Source organism: Centroberyx gerrardi, chromosome 9, assembly GCF_048128805.1.
Source record: "Centroberyx gerrardi isolate f3 chromosome 9, fCenGer3.hap1.cur.20231027, whole genome shotgun sequence".
Taxonomy (NCBI): domain Eukaryota; kingdom Metazoa; phylum Chordata; class Actinopteri; order Beryciformes; family Berycidae; genus Centroberyx; species Centroberyx gerrardi.
This window is the reverse complement of record NC_136005.1, coordinates 17,660,691-17,687,509: the sequence shown is the minus strand read 5'-3', so window position 1 is coordinate 17,687,509 and position 26,819 is coordinate 17,660,691. Positions and strand designations below refer to the sequence as shown.

Here is a 26,819-nt window from a genome sequence, read left to right as displayed (position 1 = left end):
CTGATAATAGACTGGACTCACAATTGATAAAAGGAGAAGGGACAAAACACCACCAAGCATTCGGACTGCTGGACACTGATGAATGAACTACTTAGATAAATGCAGTCTGGGAAAAGCCATGTGTGGGGCAGGTCAACTTCTCAGAGGCTCATCAGGAGTTAGGATCCTTAAAACTACTCTGCATCCAACTGAATATGTAGTTTACACAAATGTGAATGCTTGCAGATGCATGGTGTCATTGCCCCCTCTCCTGGTCAAACTATATGCTCATGTTGTCGCTTTACATAGGCTTTTTACTCTCACACAAGTTGAAAAATTAGGAAAATGTGCCAGAAATTACTATATGACGGTCAATAACGGGATGATACTGTCACAGTTCTACTCATTAGGCTCATTATCTAAACAGGACATAGCTGAGGTGAGCTGATTGTGCTCAGACTTTGCCATATGGCCCCATGGGGAACACAAACCCAGCATGGGGCAGGGGGCTTAGAGACCAGGGAATCTCTTACAAAACCAGATCAGCCACCTCACCCCTCAGGACAAGCTGTTGTCTGCCTCCCAGACAGATCTGGCTCTTTTCTAGCCTTGATGAGGTTCAGAATTGTCAACATTTGATAAGCGCAAGTGGCTTTGGTAGGAGTGACACCGATAATGAAGCCTCGTGTGGGCAACATGTTCAAACAAAGGGAAGGGAAAACTGAAGGGAAAATCCAGGGCTCATTTATGGCGCGGCTAATTTTATTGCCTGAAGTTAATAGCTATCTCTATATAATGTTTCTAAGGTTAATGTTTGAGCAACACTGTTTTCTGCATCTATGAAATAGGTCACCAAACTAATTCAAGCTCTTACCATAGGCTTGTGTGTTTGTGTGACTGTATGTAGTGAGATCTTTTCACTGGGACTTTTAGTAGGCTTTTATACATCGCCTCCTGACCTTTATCATTACATGTAAACTGAGTACAAAATTTGTAAACACTTTATAAAAATTTGTAAACACTTTTGAAGTTTCATTGTTAGCCTCAGTCTAGTAATGTTAGTCTTTAACAACTTAGTCCATTACCAAACCAGTTATAGTTTAGACCATGGTAACCAGTTTAACTGAGAAGGAATTGTGAAACTTTGGTCCTATAAGGGTCCAGCACTGAGACAAAGCTGTGCCTTGCTTTCGTTCTCATTGGACTTAGACTGCCCTACAAAGCCATGAGGTCAAGAGGTCCTGCCCCCTCAGTCACCTTGTCTAAAGGCCTTGAATGATCTGATGACAAGACTTCCAAACAACAGCTTCCATCAGATGGAGACTTATCCGTGAAAATGAATTGTTGGGTGAAACGAATAACATAGCCTAGCATACTAATGCCCTACACTGATTTTGAATGCAAAATGGGAATAGATTGATAATTTTCAGATTGAGACAGAGATTTGGTTAAGCTCCATAAAGTGGGACAATTCCACAAAATTAATTGTGGATTAGAGTTAAGGCCTATTTAAAGGACAAAGAGAGGCCAACATGAAGCTCAGTCTTCCTTGTCTCCTCCGAGTCCGTGTTTCTGGGGCACTAGGAGCTAGCCACACATGGCGCCTGCTATTGGTATGCAAATTAACCTGGTTTTATTAGGCATATCGTCAGGGCTACAGCTGGGCCAGCACAGATATGCTAGGAAAGTGAATCAGTTGGCTGGGAAGGGGCAGGGGGGAGAGGTTGCTCTGAGAGTGATCTGTAGAGAGCCCCATCTCACTTAAAATGTGTCGTCAAGGGGTCCTGTACAAACTACGCCGCATTCAAAAATTAACAGTTCGCTCATGGATACAAAACAGACCACAGAACTTGTCAAACATCTTGACAAACTCATGGCCATACCTTACAGCTGATAAAATAATATTCCGAATTTTTTTTTTTTACTGTAAGGCTTTTCACTCCTTAAATGAGTCCAAGATTAATTTGCATTTGATTATGAAATGCTAAATCTTGCTGATCACAGCTTAACCTAAATGATGCACGACCTCATGCTGAATGACAAGAGGAAAAAAAAACAATAACAGGATATTAGGGTCACAAAACAGAGCATAGAAACCCCCCATATGTTAATCTTCCCCACTCACTCATCTGAATATAACATGACAAAACACCAAAAGGTATGACAGCCATCAAACACAGAAGTCAAATTTTTCAAGACAATAAAATATAGATTAGATATAAAACCTGGGTAATTTTAACTCACCAAATTTCTGGGTGAAGGAATCTGAAACAAAGAAGAACCACGCTATCCACAACACCACAGAATATCAGACTGGAGTTCAACTTGGACAAGAAACTGAGGCCAGTTGTGCTCCCGTGCTCCTCGGGCACCACATTCCACAGACACTTCAAAGATAGGCCGAAATAAAGAGACATGCAGGCTGCTGGGGTCTGGGCATCATCGCATGGCTCTACTACCGATCCACTACTTCCAAAACACAGACCCACAGACAACTCAAATATAATCTTCGACACAGAATGACCATGTAGGCTCACTAAAACCATAAGTTCTCCTGGCAGTATTTGTTTCAGCCGAGGGGAGATTTCCCTTAGGATTATGGGGGTTTTGCCCCTGAAAGGGGGTGGTAGAGTGTACAGAGAAGGAGGAGGGCTATTGTCACAGCCAGTCCCCTTGGAGTAATCCCGTACCTTGTGTCGTCTCATTGGCTCTTAGGGCTAATATGCTAATGATGGGATGAAATGCCGGACTCTTCTCTTCCCATCTCCCCTGTTGTGAGGCAGACATGCATTTCTCCCATTACTATGGCAACAGGTTGATCTCTAAGGGTGCAAGGGCACCCTGGTTCCTGAAAGCCCCTGGTAACTAGGGAATGCACCGAGCATTGCCACTTTCCTAGCAGGAACGTCAGCAACACATGACAAATACTGTATAGCAACTGCAAATAATCAATAACGCAAGAGTATCTAAAATTGGATACTAATGCTTTGCTCAGTTTAAATAAAATGAAGGTCTCTCTCCAATGTGAAACTTGATTTGCAGGGTTGGGATTTTACACATCCAGCACGAGAATATAGTATTTAGAAAAGCTAACACCTTTCCTTCTAAAGAAAAATGTAATCCTTTGATTCAGAAATTACAGTAGTCTTCTTCTTTCAGTTCTGACATTTCTATTTTTTGCCTAATTAATTGTGCAGCTCTACTTAGCAGGAGCAGGGTAAAGAGTGACATCTCAGCTGTATACCATCTGACACTGAGTATCCACTTTAGCTGTCTCACCTTTATCCTTTAGATAAAGACCATCTTCAACAGCCTAAACAGGGGAAAATACACTGTGGCCTGAGTGACCCACAAGATTTTTTTTTTAATTAAAACCTGCTCTGGCACTCCAACAAGTGGTCTGGTGACAGGCAAGAAGATTAGCGAAGAATTGTTGGGACCTAAAGTTGATAGGAAGGCAGTAAAACCACCTTTCACAATGATCTATTGTGAGTGAAGCGATCAAGCGTGAATTCCAGACAAGAGTTGAGTCAAGTAAACGCAACATTTTCTCCATTAAAGTTAAATAATGCATCCCAGATCATATGGATTGTTTATCACATCAGGTCATAGAAATACAGCAATGTCTAACACTAAAACTACAAACCTACATGAACAAAATAATGATCCAAGCTTTTGATATGACCAGAATAGGTAATAAAGAATGAAGATGACTATAAGTACTATGTTATATAGCCAATGTAAGCTGCTTTACCTCAGACATTAATTACCTTCCTTGCTGCTTTTGATGTACATGTCGTCAAGTCTATAAGAAGGGATTTTGCAGAGATTGCAGAGATCACCACAACAATATATTTAAGGGTTAATGAAGAATTTTTCACCCTAGGTCTTTGTATTGTTAACTGCTAATGCTGTCAATGCATGGGGATGAGTCCAGTTTAGTGTTTAAATTTATAACTGATAATAATGACTCATCATTGTGTCTTGTATGGAAAAGGTAGCTCCATAAATTGTCCTCTTATAAAGTGTTGTTAATTGACTGGAGAGTTGGAGCTTAATGTACCCGCTCTCAGTCCTTGCTGGTGCTCCAGGTACCACATGTGAACTCTAATGTGGGAAAGACTGCTTTCAGATACTGTGCCCCACAGACCTACAATGACCAACACTTTTCGAAACTTGATGCACTGGTTAACTTAGATCATTTTAAAGATCTGGATTTAAATCATACCATGATTGAATAAAACTGTTTTTGAATCCAAAGCTTGGTTGATCCAGCGCACACCACAAGAGGTTAGATCAACATTTTTTAATAAACTACATAGTACAACAAAGTGAGCAAATGTTGCTTCATCAGGTTTGCCCCACACCCGATCAGCATCAGGTGTGCATATAAATAGGTAAGTAGGTGTGTTTACAAAGGACATGTGACCAGAGGAATTCATGTGACTACACTAAATATCTTCTCATGACCAAACTCTTTGTGGCCTACAATAAAAATAATCCAGTTCCACATCCACAAAGAGCATCCAACATCTTTCACAAGTAGTGTTCTCTCTATATGAACATAAGTAACTATATCACTCTTCTATTTGATATTGTCTAATACACTGATTACAGAAAAAAACATGTAAATTAGAACTTGCCATGTGATATGAAAGGATTAACCATTACATATTATATGGAAATATATGTTTACATCTTACAATAGAAAAAATTACATAGAAAAAAAAAAAAGACAATTCTATGAACATGTGACGAGGAATTTGTGTGACCACACCAAATCTATTCATATTCAAAATTCCTATTCAAACACTTTGTGGCCCACCATAGAAATAATCCAGTAGTTTTTGATTTATTTTCTTTACTTTATTGGTGTACTTTAGTGTATTATTCCTTTTTGTCACTCTTGCTATGCTTCTTGCTATGTAAGTTTCACATAGATAATACTCTGCAGCAATATCCAAACAGTACTGACCATAACAGTCAATAGAGAACAGGAACAAGCCATAGCCCCATGTACATGCATAACCATGATATTTTTGGTTAGCAAGCATGTATTCTGTGGTTGGACTAGGTCTGCATAAAATATCTTTGGTTTCTTCCTTAAGTGTATCTGTTAAGCATTATATTTTCTAACCTTAGCATCTTTGTTGAGGGAATGACAATCAACTCCATTATCTCCACTAAGCCTGACCATCAGACTTTCTTTCAGAACAGAAATGCTGGTAATTAAAAGCTAGAATAACTGGTACTTAACTGCCAGGTTATCTCACTTAGTTAAGCGTGGCAATAACAAATAATGCTGCGCAGCATCATATGTTACTGTGCAGAAATATGCTGAGGTTGTGTGCACCCAACCTGAACTTACAGGTGAGCTGTTTGATTCCACTGGTCCCTGAGGGTCTCACAAAGGCCTTCTTCACCAGACCCTACAATCAAGCCAGTCATGTTAGGGTGAGAGAGGTGAACCGTGAGCAGCATGTAATGACCAGCACATTCCTCGGCTGAGTGGCATACCAACTGTCAAGTCGCTGGCTGGCTGCACTGACCCACAGCCCCAAAACACCTGGACAGCTTTTGTCTGGGTTTGAGGGTCTGAACAACATCAGGATGACAGACTCCTCTACATCCTGCCTCTCACACACCATCCACTATTACAGTCTATGTTAGATTAGGGCAATCAGTGGTTTGAGGCGCAGGCATCATTTCGCTAACAACCTGTTAACTACTTAAAGCAAGCCAGTGGGTCTCTCTGTTGCCTGTCTTATTGAGTATCAAGTTGAAGTGTGGAAGACAACTGCATGCAAGGCAAACAGCAACAACAAATAGTCTGAGGATTAATTGTAGTCCCACACAATGTGATACTGTGCCGAATGTAGGCAGTGAATGATTTTACAACTACATATGATTCGTAAAGTAGTGATACAAAGTTGTTATTACAGTAATTCTGGACTCTTTATACAAGTGCCAAAGCTAATGTGAAGTGTGAGCAATTTTACCACTAGTGCATGAGAACATTTACCCATGCTATAGGATATTTTAGCAGCTGAGATGACTAGCCTAAATATTTAAGTAGTAAGATGTCAGTTGCAGTTATAAATGTCAGCCATGACATGCTCTGGTCATGGAGAAGATTGCCTCCAGGGAGCGGTAATCACTCATAACGGCTGATGTCTGATGATGTAACATTTGTCATGTTAAGTGAAGACAAGATGAGAGGATAAGGAGCAGTTTGCTATCGCAGATGAAGGACAAACTTAGTGCTAAATATTTAAGTTGTGATGATGACTACCATTAAACTGGTGACTGTGGCATAAACAACACAACCTTAAGGTACAAATTCAGTGCCTAAAAATATATATAGCCTAGATACACGGGCAAACTATTACACTGTGTTGCTTCAGCTCATTTGCCCGGGCTACATTTGTTAAAAAAAAAAAAAGTGTACAGCTTACTATAGAAAATGCAAGAATCAATCAAGCATTCATAAAAACATTCCCATCCAGCATTCAATGTTGTTCAGGTTCAGGTATATACCTCTTTAAATCCAAGAAATATTATTTCTTCATGTCACATTGTGTAAAACCCATCAGGGTACAAAGCAAGTGCATTTTATTTAATTACGGTCTATGGTCTCCAAAAAATAAGAATTAAAAACCTTCGCCCTGTAACACCAATGAAATCTACTTCAATCACTCCTGTCAACTCACCTTGGCAATGGAACAAACCAAAAAAGGAACACGGGGGTGTACTTGAGTATAGGACTAGGCTACATTGAAATCTCTAAATTACAATTTCCTAAACTGAGACCCAAACAATTTTAAGAAATCTACTTACAACAGGAATTCAGCGCATAGCATGCTTAACCATACAGCATAGGATTATTTAGAAAAACAAAGAGCAGTAAATGTAAGCCACTCCACTGCAACCCCTTCGGAATGCTTACACTGTTAAGTTGGACCAATAAGCTTTTCCAGGTATAATTGGATTGTGCACCAAACCTCTGTGTAGGCCGAGCTCATTCAAAATAGCCACATTCTTGTATGATTATATTGGAAACTGCTTCTTAATCAGCATTTTTCACGCTGTAACAAGGGGGAAACACTAGCAATAGTCCTCTACTACACTAGACAATGTTTCTTCCACTGCAAAATAATGGAGCATGTTACTGATTGTGGCTGTTCTGTAACAATGCCAGAAGGGGGAAACCAAATGCAACAACCAACAACTTTATATTCTAAGGCTTAGTTATTCATTCTGTGGTTGGTTACATGTGGTGCCAATGCCCCAAGAGAAGGGGAGGGAAGGGACAGGAAGGCAATCCAGACTGCTGGAGTCCAAGGCCTGACGCAGGATAAAATCCTATCTGCCCAAACCTATGTCATTTCAAAAAGGTCAAAAACAGGACATTTCTCATTTTGTCAAAACATAAACAAATTCTTAACTTTGCCACCCCATCTTGTGTTTATTTTAGGTAGTATGTATAATGCAGAGTGTCAAGAGTCCCCCTGAATGTAACTCTGACCAGTGTGATTGACAGGTCAAGTCTTATCCATGCCTCAGTAAAGTTGATTTAGTTGCCCTGTAGACAAGGGCTGTCCAGATATGGTGCTGTATCCCCATTCATCAGTGGCAAGTTGAAGCCAACTTAAAATATTGCAACAATGCTCCATTTAACCAACTTACAGCTTTTGGATTTTCCACTTAGCAAACCCTAACCACAGCAAGTTGCAACAGATGCAAATGCACTGTTCTGATGTGGCACAATTATAGTGTTTGACCATATAGTTAGTGTTCGCAAAGTTTAAACCAATTTTGCATGGGACAACAATTCAGCTGAAACTGATTACAGCTGGTCACCCCCTGGTTTTGTTTTTGATGTATGGATGTTTACTCTAGAAATGTTATGAGTTAAAATGCTTTAGTGATAGCCTGTCAGTGAATATAACACATTTAAGAAAAGTCTCACTGCAAAAATACGATCCTAAACTGGCAACTTTTGCACCATTAGGGTGCTTCTGTAATAATTCCCTTTACAGATAGAGAGAGACAGAGAGAGAGTGAGAGAGAGTGACAGAGACATACACAGAGATATCAGTTTTGATACATTCTAAAAGGCCGATGTGTCTTCTCAATAAGCAACAATAACAAGCCATTTGAGTGAAACCGTAGGAAAAATTTAGACATTTTTTCCTGAAATATCCCTGCTGAAGAAAAATAACAAACTAAAATAGTTTTAGTAAAGCCTTGACTGCCTCATTTGACGTGCCACAGCAGAGCAGTGGAGATTATACAGTAAAGTTCTGTCGAGGCATGTGCCTCTACAAGCTTCCAGCCTATCCTGTGAAAAACGGCTCCCAAAAAGAAACTGTGTGATGCTTTCCCACAGCTAACCACACCTATCTATTCTCTATGTGAAGTATGACAAGCCTCTCCCCTCTCTCAAATGACATCACACAAATAGTTTCACATTAGTCACTGCATGCAAAATACATGACATTGTAAATAAGGCTCCTCCCCTCTGCTATCTGTAAAGAGACCACACCTGTGGACAGGAGCAGGTTCTGACAGCTTCCTGATTCTCATTCAACTGTCTAACATAGGTTTCGAGGCTGACACCTACATGCACAGGCTTAGTTTAAGGCTATATACACACACAAGGGCTCCATATGAATACTGGCAATGATGTGGAATGCTACATTGTAAAACATTTGCAAACCCCAAGACGAGTTTATAAGCAATCTACAGGCTGCAGATGGATGGGAGGAAGAAGAAACTGGATCAGAACTGAACTTGTACGTCGGCTCAGCTTTGAGGTTCTGTAATGACCCAGTATCACCATGCTGTGTTCTAATTCAGACACAGACTTGTTATTGTGGCCTTGGGAAATGACTGACTGGAGATGCTATTTGAGATACTCAGTCACAGGACAAAGCAAAAGTTCCAACATGAACCTATAGTAGGAGCTAAGGGTCCCACAGGATCAAAGGTCTGTCTCAAATACAATATGAACAAGGAGACATAAAGGAATGATCTCTCTCCGTGCAGACACAAGTGTATTGGAATGACAATATGCATCACAGCTGCATGCTTCCCTTCTATAGATCTTCAAATTTTGCCTCCAGCTCCTCTGTAGTGTAACCCACCTTTTCTGTCTCCCAGTTCTCCCCGTTTCAAAGCAAAAGAAAAGATCACCCTTCCACTAAAATATGTGAAAACTCATAAGGTGCACTTTCAGTGGATTTTACTGTCCAATGTCCCCATTGACCTCCATAATAAATTCAGAATCTCTACTGAAAGTGTTTTTTCTACATGGTAGCGGATGGATGAGGATTAAGTTTTTCTTTGAAACCTCAGATAATGGACTCTGATGTCACCCCTAACCAGTTCCTAACCACCCTAATATCCCAGTGAGATGTAGGCTACTGAATAGACAGGATATCAGATTAGTTGGGACAAAAACTTAAGTCAGAAAAAATTTGAATGGAAATATTGTTCAAAAACCCATATCTAAAACTTATATACTTAAATATATACTGTAATCTAAGTAACATATGATACTAAACAAGAAATACTGAACTGAATATGTACCAGTCAAACCACCACCACCAAATGAAGGAGTGTGCACTTTTGCACACTACATTTTTGAACCACTTATAATTGCATTAAGTTACTTTGTAGCACAATACAATGTACATAAAGTCAAGGTGTGCACAAATTTGTGATCATGACTGTATTCTTACATTATATTTAAAAAAGGCAGCAATAGACAAAGTGATGTTTACAGACACCAGTGTACACTTGTACTAATGTATCCTTTAACAGGAAAGGCTATTGTGAATAAACAAAAGAGGGAGACACATAGCTACGTCTTTGTGGAGAGATAAACGGTGAGTGGACTTCCTTGTACGGCAGGATTTGTTTAGGGATTACGTTATGATATGATACAATATAGCAAGAAATCCAGACAGCAAGGAGGGACAATGAGACCAGTGTTTCACACACAATGAGGCCATTTGTAAGGAGACCTTCAGGACTCAGTTGACAAATGATTCATCAGTTATCAAGATGTGAACACTAAACAATAAGACACAGAGTCACTTTTATAACAAGACGAGGGAATCTAATTATTTAATGTGGGTTTACTGTTCATCAAGAGTGTGTTACTTGCCACTTGGTCATGCCATTTGTGTACAGATGGTAAAAATCTGAATGAGTGAAATGTGTGCTAGAATTATGAATAAGTGCTGCTAGCAGAGAAGTAATGCAAACTAGAAAGGTCTTATCACAGAGGGTGTGAGAGCAAGAGATGTGGCGGTGTTCAGAACTGATAAAAAAAAAAAGAAACAGCCCAGTGAATCAGTGCCAAATCATTGCATTTGCATCACAGACTTCCTTTTGCTGGTCCTTTCCATACCTGCCTGGGTGGAGTCTAATGATGGAGGATGACATCATTCAGCGTGTTAGACTCCTTCAACACACAAACACACACCTCTCTTCCTGCTTTCCACTTGATCAACATGTAGGAAATTGTGTCACAAACCCTAAACTCCTCTCGACTGCAACACGGCATGATCTGGCAAAACAGGACCATCCAGCTACCGAGGCCTCAGCAGTGACAGTTACAGATCCCATAAGGTGAAGCCTAGTCTACAGACACACTAATCCAGACAAACAGCTGCAAGGGCCAGGATCCTCCATCTCCACTCCTCCGTAACCCTGGTTTGTTGGAGATGTAACCATGGTGATTTGCTAGGTTGAGGAGGGGGGGGGGGGGGGGGTGCATCTGTGACAGCAGCAGATGCAGAGGGAGAGGGCATGGGGAGAGAACTGGGGATTGGTTACCTACCTTTTCACCACCAGAGTGAGGGTCTTATGGGAGCCTTTCACGAGGCAGATAGCCTCCTGTCTGTAGCCACTCAGGGGAATCTCATTGATGTTAACAAGCTCGTCTCCCACCTGGAGACTCACAGCTGCTGCCTTGCTTCCCTCTTCCACCTGGAACATAAACACAGCAGATGGAAAATTGAGAATTAAATAAAACATTCAACCTAATCCATTTTATAATTTTAAACTGAGAAGTCGGTGTGAAGTAATTATGCGTCAGCTGTGTGCAAAAAGAAAAAGGATCCCTGAAGTTGAAAGTATCATGACTGATCTAAATCAGGAATGGGCAATTTTAATAGTGATAGGGCCTAAATAATAAAAAAAAAATGTAGCCATTGTGAAGAGGATGGAAGGTGTGTATGCGTGCATGCTGTCCACATGAAACTGATGTTTATTATGTAACCCATACTGTATAATACACATGGTCTAATACGTGCGTAAAAAACAGGATGGCCACCAAATGCAGAGACAATATGCATAACAGTGTACCAAAAGGTTTGTTAGTTCCAAGAGATTCCCACCATTGTTTCTATTTTAGTGCACCTTTAACATAGACTACTATTCAAGACAGAAAATATTGGAATTATATACTGCTCGCAAATCACAAAATGTTAAGGATACTTGCACGAAAGCCTTTAGGGAACCTTCAGTACAATTTTTTTGTGAAGCGGTAACTGCTACATTTTGGACTCACGGTTAAGTACTGGAGTATATAGACATAAATGTTATAAATTGAGTCAAATCATTGTGGCAGTTGAGTCATCAAAACCAAGGCTACTGTAAACACAGACAGAAAAAAAATGGCTTAGACAACAATAATTACACCAAGAGAGGGAAGTCATTTCCACTCCACTGTTCACCACTGTTCATCTGACAAATATGAAAACTAAGAAGTGCGTCTGTCCTACAATAGCAAATACATACTGGAGGTTCATAAGGGTCCCAAAATCATAGATGAAATAGTTTGTGTACTGGCATTACTAAAAAAAAAACATGAAAAAAGTTACTAAGAGGGCCAGATTTAAGGGATATGTTGCCCAGATACACCCATCGGCCACTAGTCACCCAATGATTATCTTAATAAAATAGATAGGATATCAGTGACAAAAATAACTTGCACTGTTTACCTAAGTTAACAGCAGGTAGGCCAGTTTCTCAAGACAAGGCTCAAAGGGTATAAAAATGCTTCAAAGAGCTGTTGTCAAGGCTAATGGCATGGTGTAAAAACAAACTGTATTGTGTTTGCATGCTGGGAGAGAGAAAATAGAGCCCTGTCCATCTGAGGGTAGACACCTGGAATAACACATCCCTCAAAGGGTAGTACAGTGGACTGGAACAGTGCTGGTGTATCTCTGGAGAGGAACCACCAACAGAAAGGCTAGACTCAAGCTATTAAAATGACACAGAAGCACAGCCCCTTAAAGTGAGGGTCACTGAAGTGTCAGAACCACCAAGGGTAAAGGTCAAGGCTGCACCTACACCAAACAAGAGTCAGACATGAGAGGTGCAAGACAGGCTCATAGTGGAAAAGAAAGGCAGTGAGCGCCTGCTTGGCAGTTGGCATATTAACACACAAAGCCAAGCTCTGCAACTGATTATCAGTTCTCCACTCAAATGTAACCTGTGAGAGGGGGCTGCATGACTCAACTGCAAAGGTATGTGTACATTTACAGCCCATTACGTCTTATATGGCCTTTATCCTCCACATAGAGAACCAGAGCCCAGATAGCACTAATCATAGCCCCTTTTCATTATTCTCTAATAAAGAGAGGATTTAGAGGCAGGGTTAAGGCAGGAGGGATTGAGAACTATGATGATGGCTGGCTAGGTTCCTGAGATGGCCCTGATATGGTAAAGTGTATTTTGTAGAGAAATTTAATCACCGACCGATACACTGAATATACTGTAGGTTACAAAGTTTCTAACAGACACAAAACAATCCAGTTTTGGTAAAAAAAAAAAAAAGCACAAAAAAACATTACTAAATGTTACTAAACGTACTAAAACTGCACAACCATTCTTACTAGATAGTGATAGGATAAATATTGATAATGGGGTACAGAAGTTGCACCAAGAAGAATAACACATTGAGGTTAACTTGGTATTTTTCATTAGGGTACATTGTGCATGTACATGAGAGATTATTTGATCAGAAGTATGGGCTGGTGGTGGGTTATGACAGAGACAAGAAAGGATCTACCTATAGAATTACGATGACAATTATAGAGAAGCAAACTATGTAAAACATTGTAAGCAAAAATCTAACTTTGTGACTCTGATCATCTCTAGACCAGATGGCAAAACAAGATCAAAGGGAGTAGGCAGGAGCCTAGTTGGCTAGGGTGCATACCATGGTTCGGATTCAGATTCAAATTGTCAAATCCAGATTGTTCATTTTGTATAAAAAAAACGCAAAAATGGCAAAAAACAGAGGACAGTAAGCAAATGTAACTATAGTTCAGAGTACTGAGCAGACAATGTCAATTGTGGTTTAGGCAGAGTGGGAACAGTCAACTGTAGCCAACTGTGTGCAAAGAATCAGCGAAAACAGACGAAGTCAACAACAGTTCAGGAGAACCAGAGAGAATATACAACATCAACTGTGGCTAGAGCAGGCAAGGCAAAGCTTGGTTTCAGTTACCTTATCTAAACCTAAGAAGGTCAACGCTGTTCAATCTAAAAACAGTGTTTGTCTGATGGTATAACTCATTCCTTTCTAAAAGTTGCTGCATGGTACATTTATTACGTAAAAATCAACAGGTCTCCATGACATCTGGGATACAGCCTAGGGCTATATAGTAGACTAGCTGTAATTCAAAACAACCTCATAGGAAGCAAGGCTCCCCAGTGAGAAAAAACCTTTAACAATGGAAAGGGGTTTTCTAAAATAATAACAAAGAGCATGCACTGGCAACATAAAAGCACAAGAACTAGAAAACATAAAGGCACATAAAGGCATAGTTCACACAATGTCAAGGCAGGACATTTATACTGCTTTTTCAAACATTTTTTCCACTATGGCACCTCCCCCCACTCGCACATGAGCCATAGCATGGCCTTTGTTTACTATCTTCCTCCAGGCTATAATCACTCAAGCTCAAGCCATCCTGAACTCTTGAGTATCCTCAAAAATAGCCTCATGTCGCTCTGTGGGACATGAAGGGAAGGATGTGGTGGCGATGGTGGTAAGGAATGTGTCTTTCTGCTGACAGACGTCCTGTGTAGTGTGCTGACAGGGCACTGATCTCAGACCCCATGTATGGCTTAGGCTTTTCCTGCACACAGTTTAGGGGATAATTGTTTTTTTTCCGACCAAGTATGTATTTTTTATGCATCTGGCATGCTACAGTTTGAGTCAGACACTTATTTAATTGATTGGTCAGTACCTTGGAACTTACCACAACCAATGCAACTCCTAGACCAAATGTTCATTTGACACCAGCAACAGCACAAACCAAGCTTTGAAAACCACCCAAATACAGCCTTTACATACCTTGTAGTAAGTTTACCTACTCTACCAGTCACTTTAGCAAGTGACCGAATTTGTTAGGTTGCCATTTGACTGCTACTAGAGATACCTGTGAATTTTTCCAACCAGTGTGGCCGACTGGCCACTGCTGTAAACATGATCTGTAAGCATTAAACAGCTCAGACGTGTCATGATGCAGAGCTTCTGTCTTTGGAATCCTAGACAAGAAATAGATCCGTGCATAGAGACTGAACATCAAACCAGGGGAATTTGCCTACTTTATTCTAAAATCCAAAACAAGCTAAAGAGCAATTTCAAATCTGGTGGGCTATGGTCTTCTGTCGCTTTAAATGACACCAAATAATTTCTTAATATTTAGGCAACACTGAAGAAAATTCAGAATTATTGAGTTTTACGCCTTATGTCAAACATTCCAAAATTCCATCTAACAACACACAACTTTGAACCGCCTCTCCTTCTCGCTCTCTTTCAACACACAAAACAATCCCTCTCGCATTACCCCCCATGACAGTTCATGCAGCTCCTCTGACAGAGTCCAAACATTTTGTGTGTGTTCTCCATTTGTCTACCAGAATTTCATGCTGAATAACCCAAATTCAAGATACTGACTTCCTCATACTTTTACAATTAGGAAAAATCTGAATATGTTTTTCACTCCCATGAGTCAGTAGACCTATTCCATGTTCTCTATGAATCATCTTCATTCCAGAGGTTGTGTAATCCCGAAAATCTAGCCCACAAACTTGTCTCACAAAGGATTCATTAATTGCCAAAACCTGTTTACCTGTGGGTGAGCATGTAAGAACAGAGTCATTTTGCAAGCATTTCTTTAAAGGTTTTCTACTGCCTCTTTAAGTGCAAAACATTTTTCTATCACAAAAAGGTGATCCTGGCCAAGGGAACATATATGAGGTGCATGCCCAGCTGTGTTGTGTAAAACAGGATTATTTAAGTTTATTGAGACAGAGGACTTAAACAAAGTCTGTGAAGACCTTTGGCAAAACTTGAGCTATGAGTGGAATGTTAAGAATTTTAATTAGATCCAGAATATTTTTTAAACAATACTCTTAACGGTCTTCAATCCTCTGGACCCTTCTTTATAATCTTTACTTTACCAATTCGAATAGAGTCCATAAAAGAGAGAAAATAGCTAGCAGAGCTCTTAATTTAAGCCCTCTTCAACAATGTGTGTTCCTCAGTCAGCTATGGATAATACAGACATCCCTCTCCAGACCAGTCTGCTCGCTGCTCACTACTCACATTGAAACACAGAGGCAGAAAGGGAAGGGAAATGGAACAAAAAAGGGAGAAATGGCATTTTACATAGGAATATTTCACACACATTTAATGTTAATTTCAAGAGGAGATTTCCACTGTACTTGCTAGAGAGGTGTGCAATCTTAAAAACAGTAAAGTGGAATGTGGGTGAAAAATCGATAGCTGGGCGAAACTTAAGTCACAGCCCATATGGGTGCTACTGTGTTATATGGCCCTCTTGACCTGCAGCAAGCAGTGGAACTGATTCACGGAACTGATTTTAACAATTATCAGCAGCTACAAATCATACATTTCCAGAACAGAGTAAATATATTGCTGTTTATTACAAAAGGGTTCCATAGACACGACAGATCAAATCTAATAATCATTGTGTCCACTTCCGAAATTTTCAGCTCTCACATCATTGCAATAGCTGAGAGATGGCATTAATCGCCTCTCATTTTTATTGTTTATTCGACCTTGTTTTTAACTGAATATGCGCTCAGGCAGGATAGGATGTCCTCTTTTAAAAATAGCCCCCACAACAATTGGACTAGATAGGACATTATGCACCTACAGGTGCAAGGACAGCCTACGGTATGTTCTGCTGAAATTAACCTTCCAAAAGACTGGGGTAGATAGGGGCACAGGAGAATCAAGTAGTATGCATGGGCGTGCATTCTTTTGAAAATATGTCTGCTAATTTGTGACTTCAGTCATATAAGCCTACATTAGATAGACAATCAATGTTAGGACTAAGAAGACTTCAGGAAATGTCCTTATTTAGTCAATGTCAAGCAGGCACCAGGCTGCTGGCAATTTCGATAGGCTATACTGTGAGGTTATCGGTTTTTTCAGGGAAATAATGGGTCTACTTGCATCTTTATCTAGTCTACACCAATAATTCAACAAAATAACGTTAGAAATCAAAGACTGCAATCTAAGGACGGCTCCAAAAGAAGCACTAATCACTAATCCTGACTAAATTTATCCCATCATGCCATTCCAACAGGCTTCAGGCTGTCAGGGATAATTCAGTACATTTGGAGTATCAAGCAAAGCTCCAACATTCCTCCCTGCTCCTGGTACTGCAAGTTACCCTTCAAACCCAAATTTAACCCAGTCCAACACAAAGACCACAAGAAAGCAAATGTCCAGGTGAGATCTACCAACACTCACCGTAACCCAAGTGACAGCAAATACAATTTAACCAAACACTCATCTATTTAAAATCAGTTTGACAAACAAGCCTAGTCCTTCACTGATTTTCTTTTTCAATTGAGATCACTGAAAAATCGTTTTAGTGCCAGCCGGCAAAACTCTCGTAAAGCTATTAAATATTATTCAAAGGGTCCTGATTATACTAATGATAGGCCTATATGAAAGGCTTTTGAGAAAGTTCTGAGAAATTAACATCTCACCAACAGATGGAAAAATGTCCACTTGAGATTTTGTTGGTCCCTGGAGCGAGGATCTGGCATTCAGTGACAAAAGACAATGAAATACTGCCAATATTAAACCTAAAACTGCAGTCCAGCTGGGTAATGGCTCACGCTACACAATTCAGCAATGTGACCTGGCCATTTAATCTAACAGCTTAAAGACTTAAAATGGCCGGAATTCTACTCATTTGGATCACATGCTTGTAAAACCTATGGTAAGGGGGTGACGGTGGTCACAACTGTATTGCTCTAAGCCTCTATGGTGCCTGAGTTTCGCCTGTGTGGACTTTGGACACGTTTGGGTCAATACAGAAATGACACGCACAAAAAAAAAAAAAATCAAGCAGGGGACACAACTCCCGACAAACAGGTGCTGGTATTTTACCATGTCAAATTAACTAGCAAGGTCTTTTGTAGTAAATCATTAAACAGTCAACAGAGAAGTGAGGTTACAGTGTGATTTTAGAACTGCTATCCTAATTTGGTTGTACTGAGATTAGGTGCTCTCCCTCTCTCTCGGCCATGACCGTTTTAGATATATGGTAGCTCATATCACACACCTAACAAGGTCAGTTTGGGCCTAGATGGACAGGAAAATGATGAGCAATAGTGTGTGTTTCTATAATGATTGGAGGAACTTGACACAATATGTTGAATTTCAAGCACTCTCATTTTACCAAATGAACGCAGCCATGAGCAACTTTGGACATTAAGTACACTTGAAATAATACAGCTTACACTCTCTGGTCCAATCCATACAGTAGCTGCATGTCAAATACATGTATGAATTTCATTATGGATTTAAATCTGACATTTGTCGCATATCATCCCCTCTCCCTCCCCATCTTTCATTTTAATCTCCAACATCAGAAAAATGCTGGAAAAATACATTTTAAAACAAGAAAAATGCACTGCAATACGCTTGTGGTGTGAGCAATGGATGTGGTTTCAGGACAGTCAGCACTTTGTGTTGGTTAGATGTTTTGACTGACTAGTGTTTGTCCATTTCAAAGTGTTATTTCAGTGGTTAGTTCCAAGCTGTGTTAAATAAAATCAGATCAAATGAGGGATCAAATCCAGTTTAGAAAGAATTTAGAAGTTAAATGTGTTTACATGGTAAATTAGACTTATCTAAGTGATAAGAATTTGCTTGCATTAGCTGATGACAACTGAATGATAGCAGCTTGTAAAATTAACAGCTTAACTGGTCTAGACCACTATTCCAGACAGTGACAGTTTGTGCAGACACACAGAGTAATATTTAGATAGCATATTAACTTCACTAGCCATCATCACTTGTATCATCACCTTAACCTAACCTGTTGGCTAGCTAGCTTGACTTACACTAGGTAGCTTTCACCATCTCAGTCTTTTCTCACTGAAATCAAAGACTCTGTTGGATTATTTACCTTGGTTATAAGCAGAGGTTCTCGATGCTCCCGTCCCCCTCTGAGTGTAAACCCCCATGGTGCACCTCCAGAAAGTAGCACATCCACCAGCCTCCAGCCTTCATCATCTCTGGTCCTCTGATCCAGATCTCCTGATCTTTCCATCACATACCGAATGCTCTCTCGTTCCATATAGTGTGGATCATTTCTACAACCCCCAGCATCCATGGTGCTGTTAAGAATGGGAAGGTAAAGAAAAAAACAACAAAACATTATCATTAAACTTGTCTACTGGACGTAGTCTGTACAGTCTGTAGCTTAAGTTCTTGATTGGCTGATATAGGGAGAAAATAATTATCTTGTAGGATGGAATTTGTCCCAGGAAAGTGGGCAGTCCACTCATCTTTAGTATTTTTATGCTTGCCAGCAGGCCATCTACAATTTGATCCCTCTATCTGCTAGAAGTCACTAAGTGACTAAGTGGATTTTTATTAGGTCCTTGTTGAGCTGCGTATTTTATCAATTATAAACAGCTCTCTGGCCAGCCTTGATCTATCAACCCTCAATAACTATAGAAACATCTCTAAACTACCATTTTTAATCAAAAGTTTTAGAGAAAGTAGTTTTTAAACAACTGATTTTTTTTTAAACAGCAATAGTCTATTTGAGAAATTTCAGTCAGGTTTTAGTGCTTTACATAGTACAGAGACAGTGCTTCTTAAAGTAACTAACGACCTTTTAACAGCGAATACAGGAGATTACTTAATTTTAATCCTTTAAGATCTCAGCATGGCTTTTGATACTGTAGATTACCCAAATTTAATTGAAAACCTTAAGCACTGGGTGGGTGTCACTGTCTCAGCTCTAGACTAGTTCAACTTCTATACCTTTCTGATAGTACCTTCTCAATAACCATAGGCAACTCTTCATCCTCCTTAGCTAATATTACATGTGGTGTGTTGCAAGGCTCAATTTCTGGTCTTCTTATTGTATATGCTCCCACTCTGCCACATAATCCATTAAGCACAACGTTTTGTTTCACTGCTACACTTATGACACCCAGCTACATCTCCCACTGAAACCTGACGATCCAAACAGCCTTGACACACTAAATAACTGCCTCTGCGATATTAAGTGCTGGATGTCCCAGAACTTTGTACAGCTCAATGATAGTAAATAGGAAATATTTTCTTTCAGCCCTCCCAGTGGCAGAAGTATCAGTCTAAGCAAGCTAGGAAACATATCCGCCAATATCAAAATAGCGGTCAGAAACCTGCCGGGTAGTTTTTGACAATGACTTGACTTTTGAAGATCAGGTTAAGAGAGTAGTACAGTCCTACTTCTTTCAGTTGAGGAATATATCAAAAATCAATGGGGTTTTATCCTTTGCGGATTTGGAGGAGGTGTTCTATGCTTTTATATCATCTTGTTCAGACTACTGTAACTCCCTTTACACAAGCCTCAGTCATAAATCAATCTCTCATCTTCAGCATGCTGCAGCTAGGATCTTAAGTGGTGCTAAATGAAGAGACCATATTACCCCTATTTTAGCATCTTTAAACTGGATGCCAGTCAGTTTTAGAATTGATTTCAAGATTTTACTGATCATTTTTAAAGCTCAGCATGGTCTGGCCCCTGGCTATATTGCTGATCTTTTAACCCCTCATGAACCTGAGCGTGACCTGAGATCCTCATGGCTACCGAGGACTACTGACTGTTCAACGATCTAGAGTCAAGACCAAAGCTGACTGAATTTGCCATTGGAGACCCTGTGGAACCACCTGCCTGATGAACTTAGAAAAGCCAAATAAGCGTCATCTTTTAAATCTCTGCTTAAGACTCACTTTTCTAGACTGGCTTTTATGCAAATGATTCATTTTCATTTTTCCTTTTGTTTTTATGTAAAGCACTTTGTAAAGTCTGTTTTTAGATAACTGCTATATAAATAAGTGTATTAATAATATTTATATTATTATTATTATTAGACTACCACCACAATTACAATGAATGCATAACTCCTCACCTACACAAATACATACATAAAATACCTACATAAAATAATACACTACATCTTTATCATGAAAGCCTTAAATAGAAAAAAAAATACAAACTCCATAATACTGTACAGCATATTCAAAAATGGCAGCGCCATTACAATAGCTTATAAACCCTAAAACGTTAGATGTCCTATTTACTAACATGACTTTATTCGTCATAGCCGATTTGAAGCATTAGAAAATATATACTGATCTTAGATGTCAAACCTTAGGTCACTGCATTGGGATGCTGTTGACATTTAAATAAGCTATCTGACAGTAAAAATATGTAAGAGATTTAGTTTATTAAGAAGTGATGAACTGTTGTAAACTCACCACCCCCTCATTACGAATACGCCTGTATACTTTTAATATTCCTAGGATATTAATATTGAATGCTATTTCAATATCACTCAATTTAAGAATTCTGCGTTTTGCCTTTGGTTTAGGACAGCCCGGTTAATATCTATTATACCTAGTTGATATGAACGTCTTTCTTCTAAAGCCCAAAACCAGGGATTTGAGACTAGAAGCTGTGATGTCATCAGGATGTAAAGTCTGGAGCTGGACCAGAGACAGGCTTCTAACTAGACGAGAGAATTGTTCATGGTCATAAATATTGATTTGTCTGTAGACAAATAGACCATTGGAGTGTCATATTAACTCTGAATTTGAATGGTATTCAACTTCAAGATAAACTGAATGTGTGAATGCCCAACATAAACCAACTTTACCAGTCAACAAAGCTTTGTTCCCCCATGTTTAGAGCTTCCAAATGCACTCGCTATATCACTAGGACATCTCTACCGCTGAGTACACACCTGTTGTCACACTCCAGACAAGCTAACTTAATGCTCTTATGTGTGAGAGAAACACATAATGTCGAGCAGCACAATGTTAACCATGTTCGCTTAAATAAGCATAAACCAGGCTAAGTTCATTCTTGACAGTCCGCTTGCTTAAATGAACAGTTCAGTCGTAGCATGAAACACACTTTCTTGAAAAAATTAAGTATTCGGTCCAGTAAGGTCCATAGTTTATTCAACGAACGCTAACCAGCAACCTTACACATAAAAATAAAGCATAAAAAGCGCGAATGAGCTAATCTTACCTGGGAATTCAACTTCTTGATAAACCGGTGAACAAGATTGCTTCGTCGGGTTGGCACGCAGCTATCTTCCAAGTTCGTGTTACACATACTTCATTCTATTTTTTTTCCCCAAGTCTCGCTTTCACCAAAATTACTCGCCAGTTCTATGAAAACTTTCGTGTAACGAGTTGGTAGATTTCCTTTTGTTTTAAACGCAGCCGTTTAGTCTGTAGCCTACTTCATGATACCAACCCGACGACACAAACACACACGAGAGTTTAAATTAGCTAAGCTGGCTAGCTCCATCCATAGACGATAACAAGTGTAGCAAAGGTAAAGCGCAAGCGTGCCATCTGCTGTTAGCAAAGTGGCTACATTTCACTGTGATAAATTGCTTTATAACTTCTGACAAGATGGCTAAATTTTTAACATCCAAATCTTAACCTTGGGCGGGTATATATAATATAGTAACGTATGCAGTATTTCGTAATTATTAACTTGCTAAAGACAAACTGAGAGTTTCGAGCTGAGCACGTACGTTTCCATGACAACGTAGCAACTTAAGGGTCGGTAGAGGGGCCAAGCGTAACCTAAACCTATTCGCGGAAGTCTGAGTGAAACGTCACCAACTTAACACTTCCACCAAACCTAGCTTCCACCAAACTATCTGACGGTTGACATTTAAAATTAATAATTTTCAATATTAGACACAAGAATGTTAAAAACCTGGGGAACATGGCTAGGTTTGGAAAACGAAAATGATCAAGTTACGCAGGAAAGCAAGTCAATCGTTGATGTTAATGAAGACAAGAGTCATGAAGTAAACAAACCGACTGTTGTTGCTGATGATGAACAGAGCAGTGTTGCGAGAGATGTCCAACCTCCTCAGCTTCTCCAAAAAGCAAAGGGATTCGGTGGTAACTTCACTTTTTGATTTATAATCTTGATAGTGAGATACATGTCTTCATTTAACGTTATGTGATAAAGTTGTTATGCTTATGATCATGTTTGCTGGCTAACGTCCAGGGAAAGAACGTGTTTTCAGTTAGCAACAATTGTGCTAACCTAACTTTAGTTCGAGAGGATCGTACAGTTACAATGATGTTAGTTAATGACATGTTACTTCTCAACAGGTTACATTTATAACTTTGCCAGCAGTGCCTCGAAGAAAATATCCGACTCTGTCGTTGAGACGGCACAAACCATAAAGAAAACTGTGGAGGAGGGGAAGATTGATGGAATCATTGATAAGGTAAATAGCCTTTACGGTATTATTATTATTATTTTTATAAATGCCTCCCTTCTTTATATTGAAATAGTATCAGTAACATGTTTTCCTTCCTTAGACCATTTTGGGTGATTTCCAGAAAGAGCAAGAAAGGTTTGTTCAGGAGAAAAATGCAAAAAAGACTGGTGAGTAGCAACTTTATTTTTGTAGATATGTTGAATCTATCAGGTTTTGCTGTCTCTACCCTTAATTAACCTGTTGGTCATTCAGAATTCATCAAGATAATGCTTCATTCCAAGGTGTACAAAAACATCTAGCTATAAATGAATACATCAAAAACATCTAGACATTAGTACATTAACTACAGTCCAGTTTTCATTATCCCTAGATACTGCTGTTCCACCATGGGTTGGTTATAATGAAGAGGAGACCATACAGCAACAGATTTTAGCTCTTTCAGCAGTGAGTACCCACAGAAATATTTCATATCAAAAATGTTCTTCGATGTATAACATAGTTTCTTTGCTCACTACTCATTGCATCAATACCTTACCATTTTAAAGTTTCACTTCAGTTGATTGCTTTGCTTATTGGCAGGACAAACGCAATTTTTTGCGGGACCCTCCTGCTGGTGTGCAGTTTCACTTTGACTTTGAGCAAATGTACCCAATCGCGTTGGTGATGTTGGAGGAAGATGAGCTCCTCAGGAAGATGCGCTTCCATCTAGTCCCCAAACAGTGAGAATGAATGTTTTGTCACTGTTTTGTCCTACCTGTCCATCATGTGCATCCCTGTGTAAGATTACGTTTATTAAGAATACATTTATTTTAGGTACGTATGTAGTGCTTGAAGGGATGTAGTCTATCCATAGAATCATTCCACCATAGAGATGACTGCACACTCACGTATGTCATTCTTCTTAGGGTAAAAGAGGACGTCTTCTGGAAAAATTACTTCTACCGCGTCTCCTTGATAAAACAGTCGGCTCAGCTCACAGCTCTAGCAGCGCAACAAGCTGCTGAGAGGAGGGAGGGGGAGAAACATGCTTCCAGTCCTGAAGATGTTCCTCAAACAGGTATAATCTGCTAACTAGAATAAAATTAGATGAGCCCTGTGTCTAATTTTAATATGTCCTTGTCTCTGACAGTTAATAGCTTCAACACAAAACCATAGATATACTATTGAGACCAAGATAAGTGTGGATTTTCCCTTTTAATACTGTATGATAAACCAAAAAGCACTTTGCCTCAATGCTATTTTACCTATGATTTTGCGACATAATCTATTTAACAGCCTTTGTAGCCTGTATTAGCCAATGTTATGTTTTTCTTTCATTTGACTGAAGATAGTGCATCTAATTTCAAAAACAGTCGTAGTAAAACACGTTGAGGAAGAGGTCTAGTATTAATGTCATACAGAAAGTATGAATATGATGTTATTTTTCCATTGCATGATACTTTAAAGATAATATCACAAAATAATTTTGCAGAAATAGTACAGCGGAAAACTCCCCCTGCCATCATCAGTGCCAAACCAAAGCCCAATGAGGTAAGATACCTGATTCCAGCTTTTATCTGTTCTAACATTAGAAATCCAATTTGAATACAACATTCTCTGTTCATTGCGAAACCAGTGGTCGGACTAAAAAAGAAAGAAAAGAGATTGTAGTTACAATCTGATGTCTTTCTTCCTGTTATGGCAGGATGAAGAAGAGATCTCCACCAGCCCGGGCGTGTCTGAATTTGTGAGCGATGCCTTTGACTCATGTAAGATAAACGAGGAGGATCTGCGTAAAGAAATGGAGCAGCTGGTTCTGGACAAGAGGGAACATCCTAACACACATGCGGGTAGGTTTTAGAGGCCTCAGACAAGTCTTTCTGTTGAACTAGGTTACCATGTACTCAAGTGTGGTTGTCACAGTTCCATGAGTGACAAAACATCGGGTTTTTCAGAGGAGACTCCAGACTGGGAGATGGAGTTGCAGCAGGAGCTTCAGGAGTACGAGGTGGTGGCTGATAATGAGAACCGTGATGACAACTGGGACAAGGAGATCGAAGAGATGCTGCAGGACGACAGCTAGAGTACCTCAGTTATATACAGACCCCTCCAGCCTTAACTCCTGAGGGACAGAAAGACCAGAAACAACACCTGCCAACAGGTTTTTATCTCCCCACTGTAATGATGCATTTTAACATTGGCCTGATATTTCAGGACTAATAACTGTCAACTGTCTTAAAGAGAAATACAACTGAACATCAGCATTGAAATGTGTTATTCATGTGCCTTAAAATAGTTTAAGTTTCTTTAGTAAATATTCTGTATTGAGGGGAGAAATTGTCCTGCACCCCAAATCTGTGATGTCATACTGATGCACTGCTCCATTGAAATGGAATATGATAAGTTGACTGACAGTCCCCAGGATGACTTTCTTGGGATGAGGATACATCTGGCACAAATGGCCTTACTATGATATAAACCTCATTTGGATTTAAAAGTCCAGACAAAAATCTATGAATCTACATCCCATCCATTGAAAATGGAGCAGCTTCAGACTATGCACAAGTATGGAATCACATACCAGAGGCTTTGATGTCTGCTTCTGGCCTTACTGATTGGGCCACTGTAGGAATAATGTGAATTGTGAATCAAGTGATATTTCCCTAGAGGATTTCATGCAAGTCATATGACCTGTATAGTGTTTTCTGGAGCAAAGTTTATCCTATTTCTGAGCCGAATATGTTTTATAGATGGAAATGATGTGCTGGCTGATTCTGTTGAAAACGTCTGAAGGCCAATTCTGATATCACTCCTAAATTCAGTAGACTGTATTGTAGATGGTTATATACCTATAATGGACCAAAGGGACTTAGGTTGTGTGTTTTGTCAACAATCATAAAACGGAATCAGCTGTATCTTCTCCATATGCACACAGATGGTGATATAATGTACTGTATGGGGACATTTCAGTCCACACCAGCTTTGCCTTTTTCTTGTATGAACCAGAATTTCTACAGGAAACCCTCTCAAAAATCCACTGCCTTCAGTGTTTACACTTATTTGTATACACAAACTGCATCATACTGCCACATTTGATTGAACCTTAATGTTTGTCATTCATGATATCTAAAAGTGTATTTTCTTTTTTTCATGTTAAAGCACATTGGTGCATCTACATGTTATGTTTGCATATGGGTTGTAGTGGTTGGATACAAAGTTATATCACAGACAGAAAGTGTATAATAGACTATTCTTCCCTATTAGGAAAGCCTTTCATTTCTAAATACCTCTCAGGCTGATTCAAGGATCTGTCTCATTTCTGTAGTGAAGAATCATATTTAAAATTAGGTAATAAACATGCCTTTTGTCAATATGTAACACTTTCAGACACATTTGGTCTTTTCTTTACTAAACATCCACAATTTGGCCAGTCCACTCCCGGTGAAGAATTAAAGAAAACACAGCAGGTTTCTGACAATACGACAAACTGACCCCCTGCATTCAGTACACATGACTCTGCCAGCAGAGTACAAAGGACAACTGCCCACTGGGTTACTCTTTAGTGCTGAACTTGGCAGGAAAACATACCTATTTGTCTTTATCCATCTAGTTATTTTATTTTGTTGCATGGAAACATCTCGGGCATTGTAACGGTAAACTGAACAAAACGTTATCCTCTGTAGGTAATGTTACACACCGCTTGCAATGCTCTCATGCTGTTTATTTCATGATACACAGTATAGAATAGTAGAGCTCCTAACATTCACACTTCTGAGACGTATCATACAGAATAAATCATACATGAAATGTTTCTTTGAAGCTGTACAAAAGTGTTAATAGGAAGAGGTTTCAGTATTTCAAAATGTAGATCAATCATGATATACAGAAGAAATTACAAAAGGAAAAAAAAAGAGTCAGTTGTATAGAGAAAATCTATTTCAAACACTATTTTGGTTCAAACAATACCATTCTCCTTATAAAATGTACATACTGTCCAAGATGATGAACATAAAATACACATAGAA

At 39.3% G+C, this 26,819-nt stretch overlaps 2 protein-coding genes across 2 annotated transcripts in view; one reads left to right on the top strand and one right to left on the bottom strand.

Moving 5' to 3' along the window:
• Positions 1-18,558, bottom strand: part of shroom2a (shroom family member 2a) — a 33,378-nt gene extending 14,820 nt beyond the window's left edge. Inside the window, 3 exon segments of the mRNA XM_078285700.1 lie at positions 10,829-10,977; positions 18,465-18,500; positions 18,502-18,558. Of these exon segments, the coding sequence (XP_078141826.1) occupies positions 10,829-10,977; positions 18,465-18,500; positions 18,502-18,522 (206 nt within the window). The 5' untranslated portion in view covers positions 18,523-18,558.
• A 3,636-nt stretch (positions 18,559-22,194) lies between these two features.
• On the top strand, positions 22,195-26,397 carry LOC139922336 (synapse-associated protein 1-like). Its single transcript, XM_071912829.2, has 9 exons — positions 22,195-22,486; positions 22,703-22,821; positions 22,916-22,982; positions 23,186-23,259; positions 23,395-23,534; positions 23,721-23,872; positions 24,287-24,345; positions 24,500-24,644; positions 24,750-26,397. Exons 1-9 carry the CDS (start codon positions 22,285-22,287, stop codon positions 24,875-24,877), a joined length of 1,086 nt encoding a protein of 361 aa, XP_071768930.1. The 5' UTR covers positions 22,195-22,284; the 3' UTR covers positions 24,878-26,397.
• The last annotated feature ends 422 nt before the right edge of the window (positions 26,398-26,819 follow it).

Excerpts from the sequence above, each read along its gene's own strand:
- LOC139922336 (XM_071912829.2), top strand. The coding sequence starts at position 22,285 with ATGTTAAAAACCTGGGGAACATGGCTAGGTTTGGAAAACGAAAATGAT. Across the intron at positions 23,535-23,720 it reads TTCCATCTAGTCCCCAAACA|GGTAAAAGAGGACGTCTTCT; the intron begins GTGAGAATGAAT and ends CATTCTTCTTAG. Across the intron at positions 24,346-24,499 it reads CCAAACCAAAGCCCAATGAG|GATGAAGAAGAGATCTCCAC; the intron begins GTAAGATACCTG and ends CTGTTATGGCAG.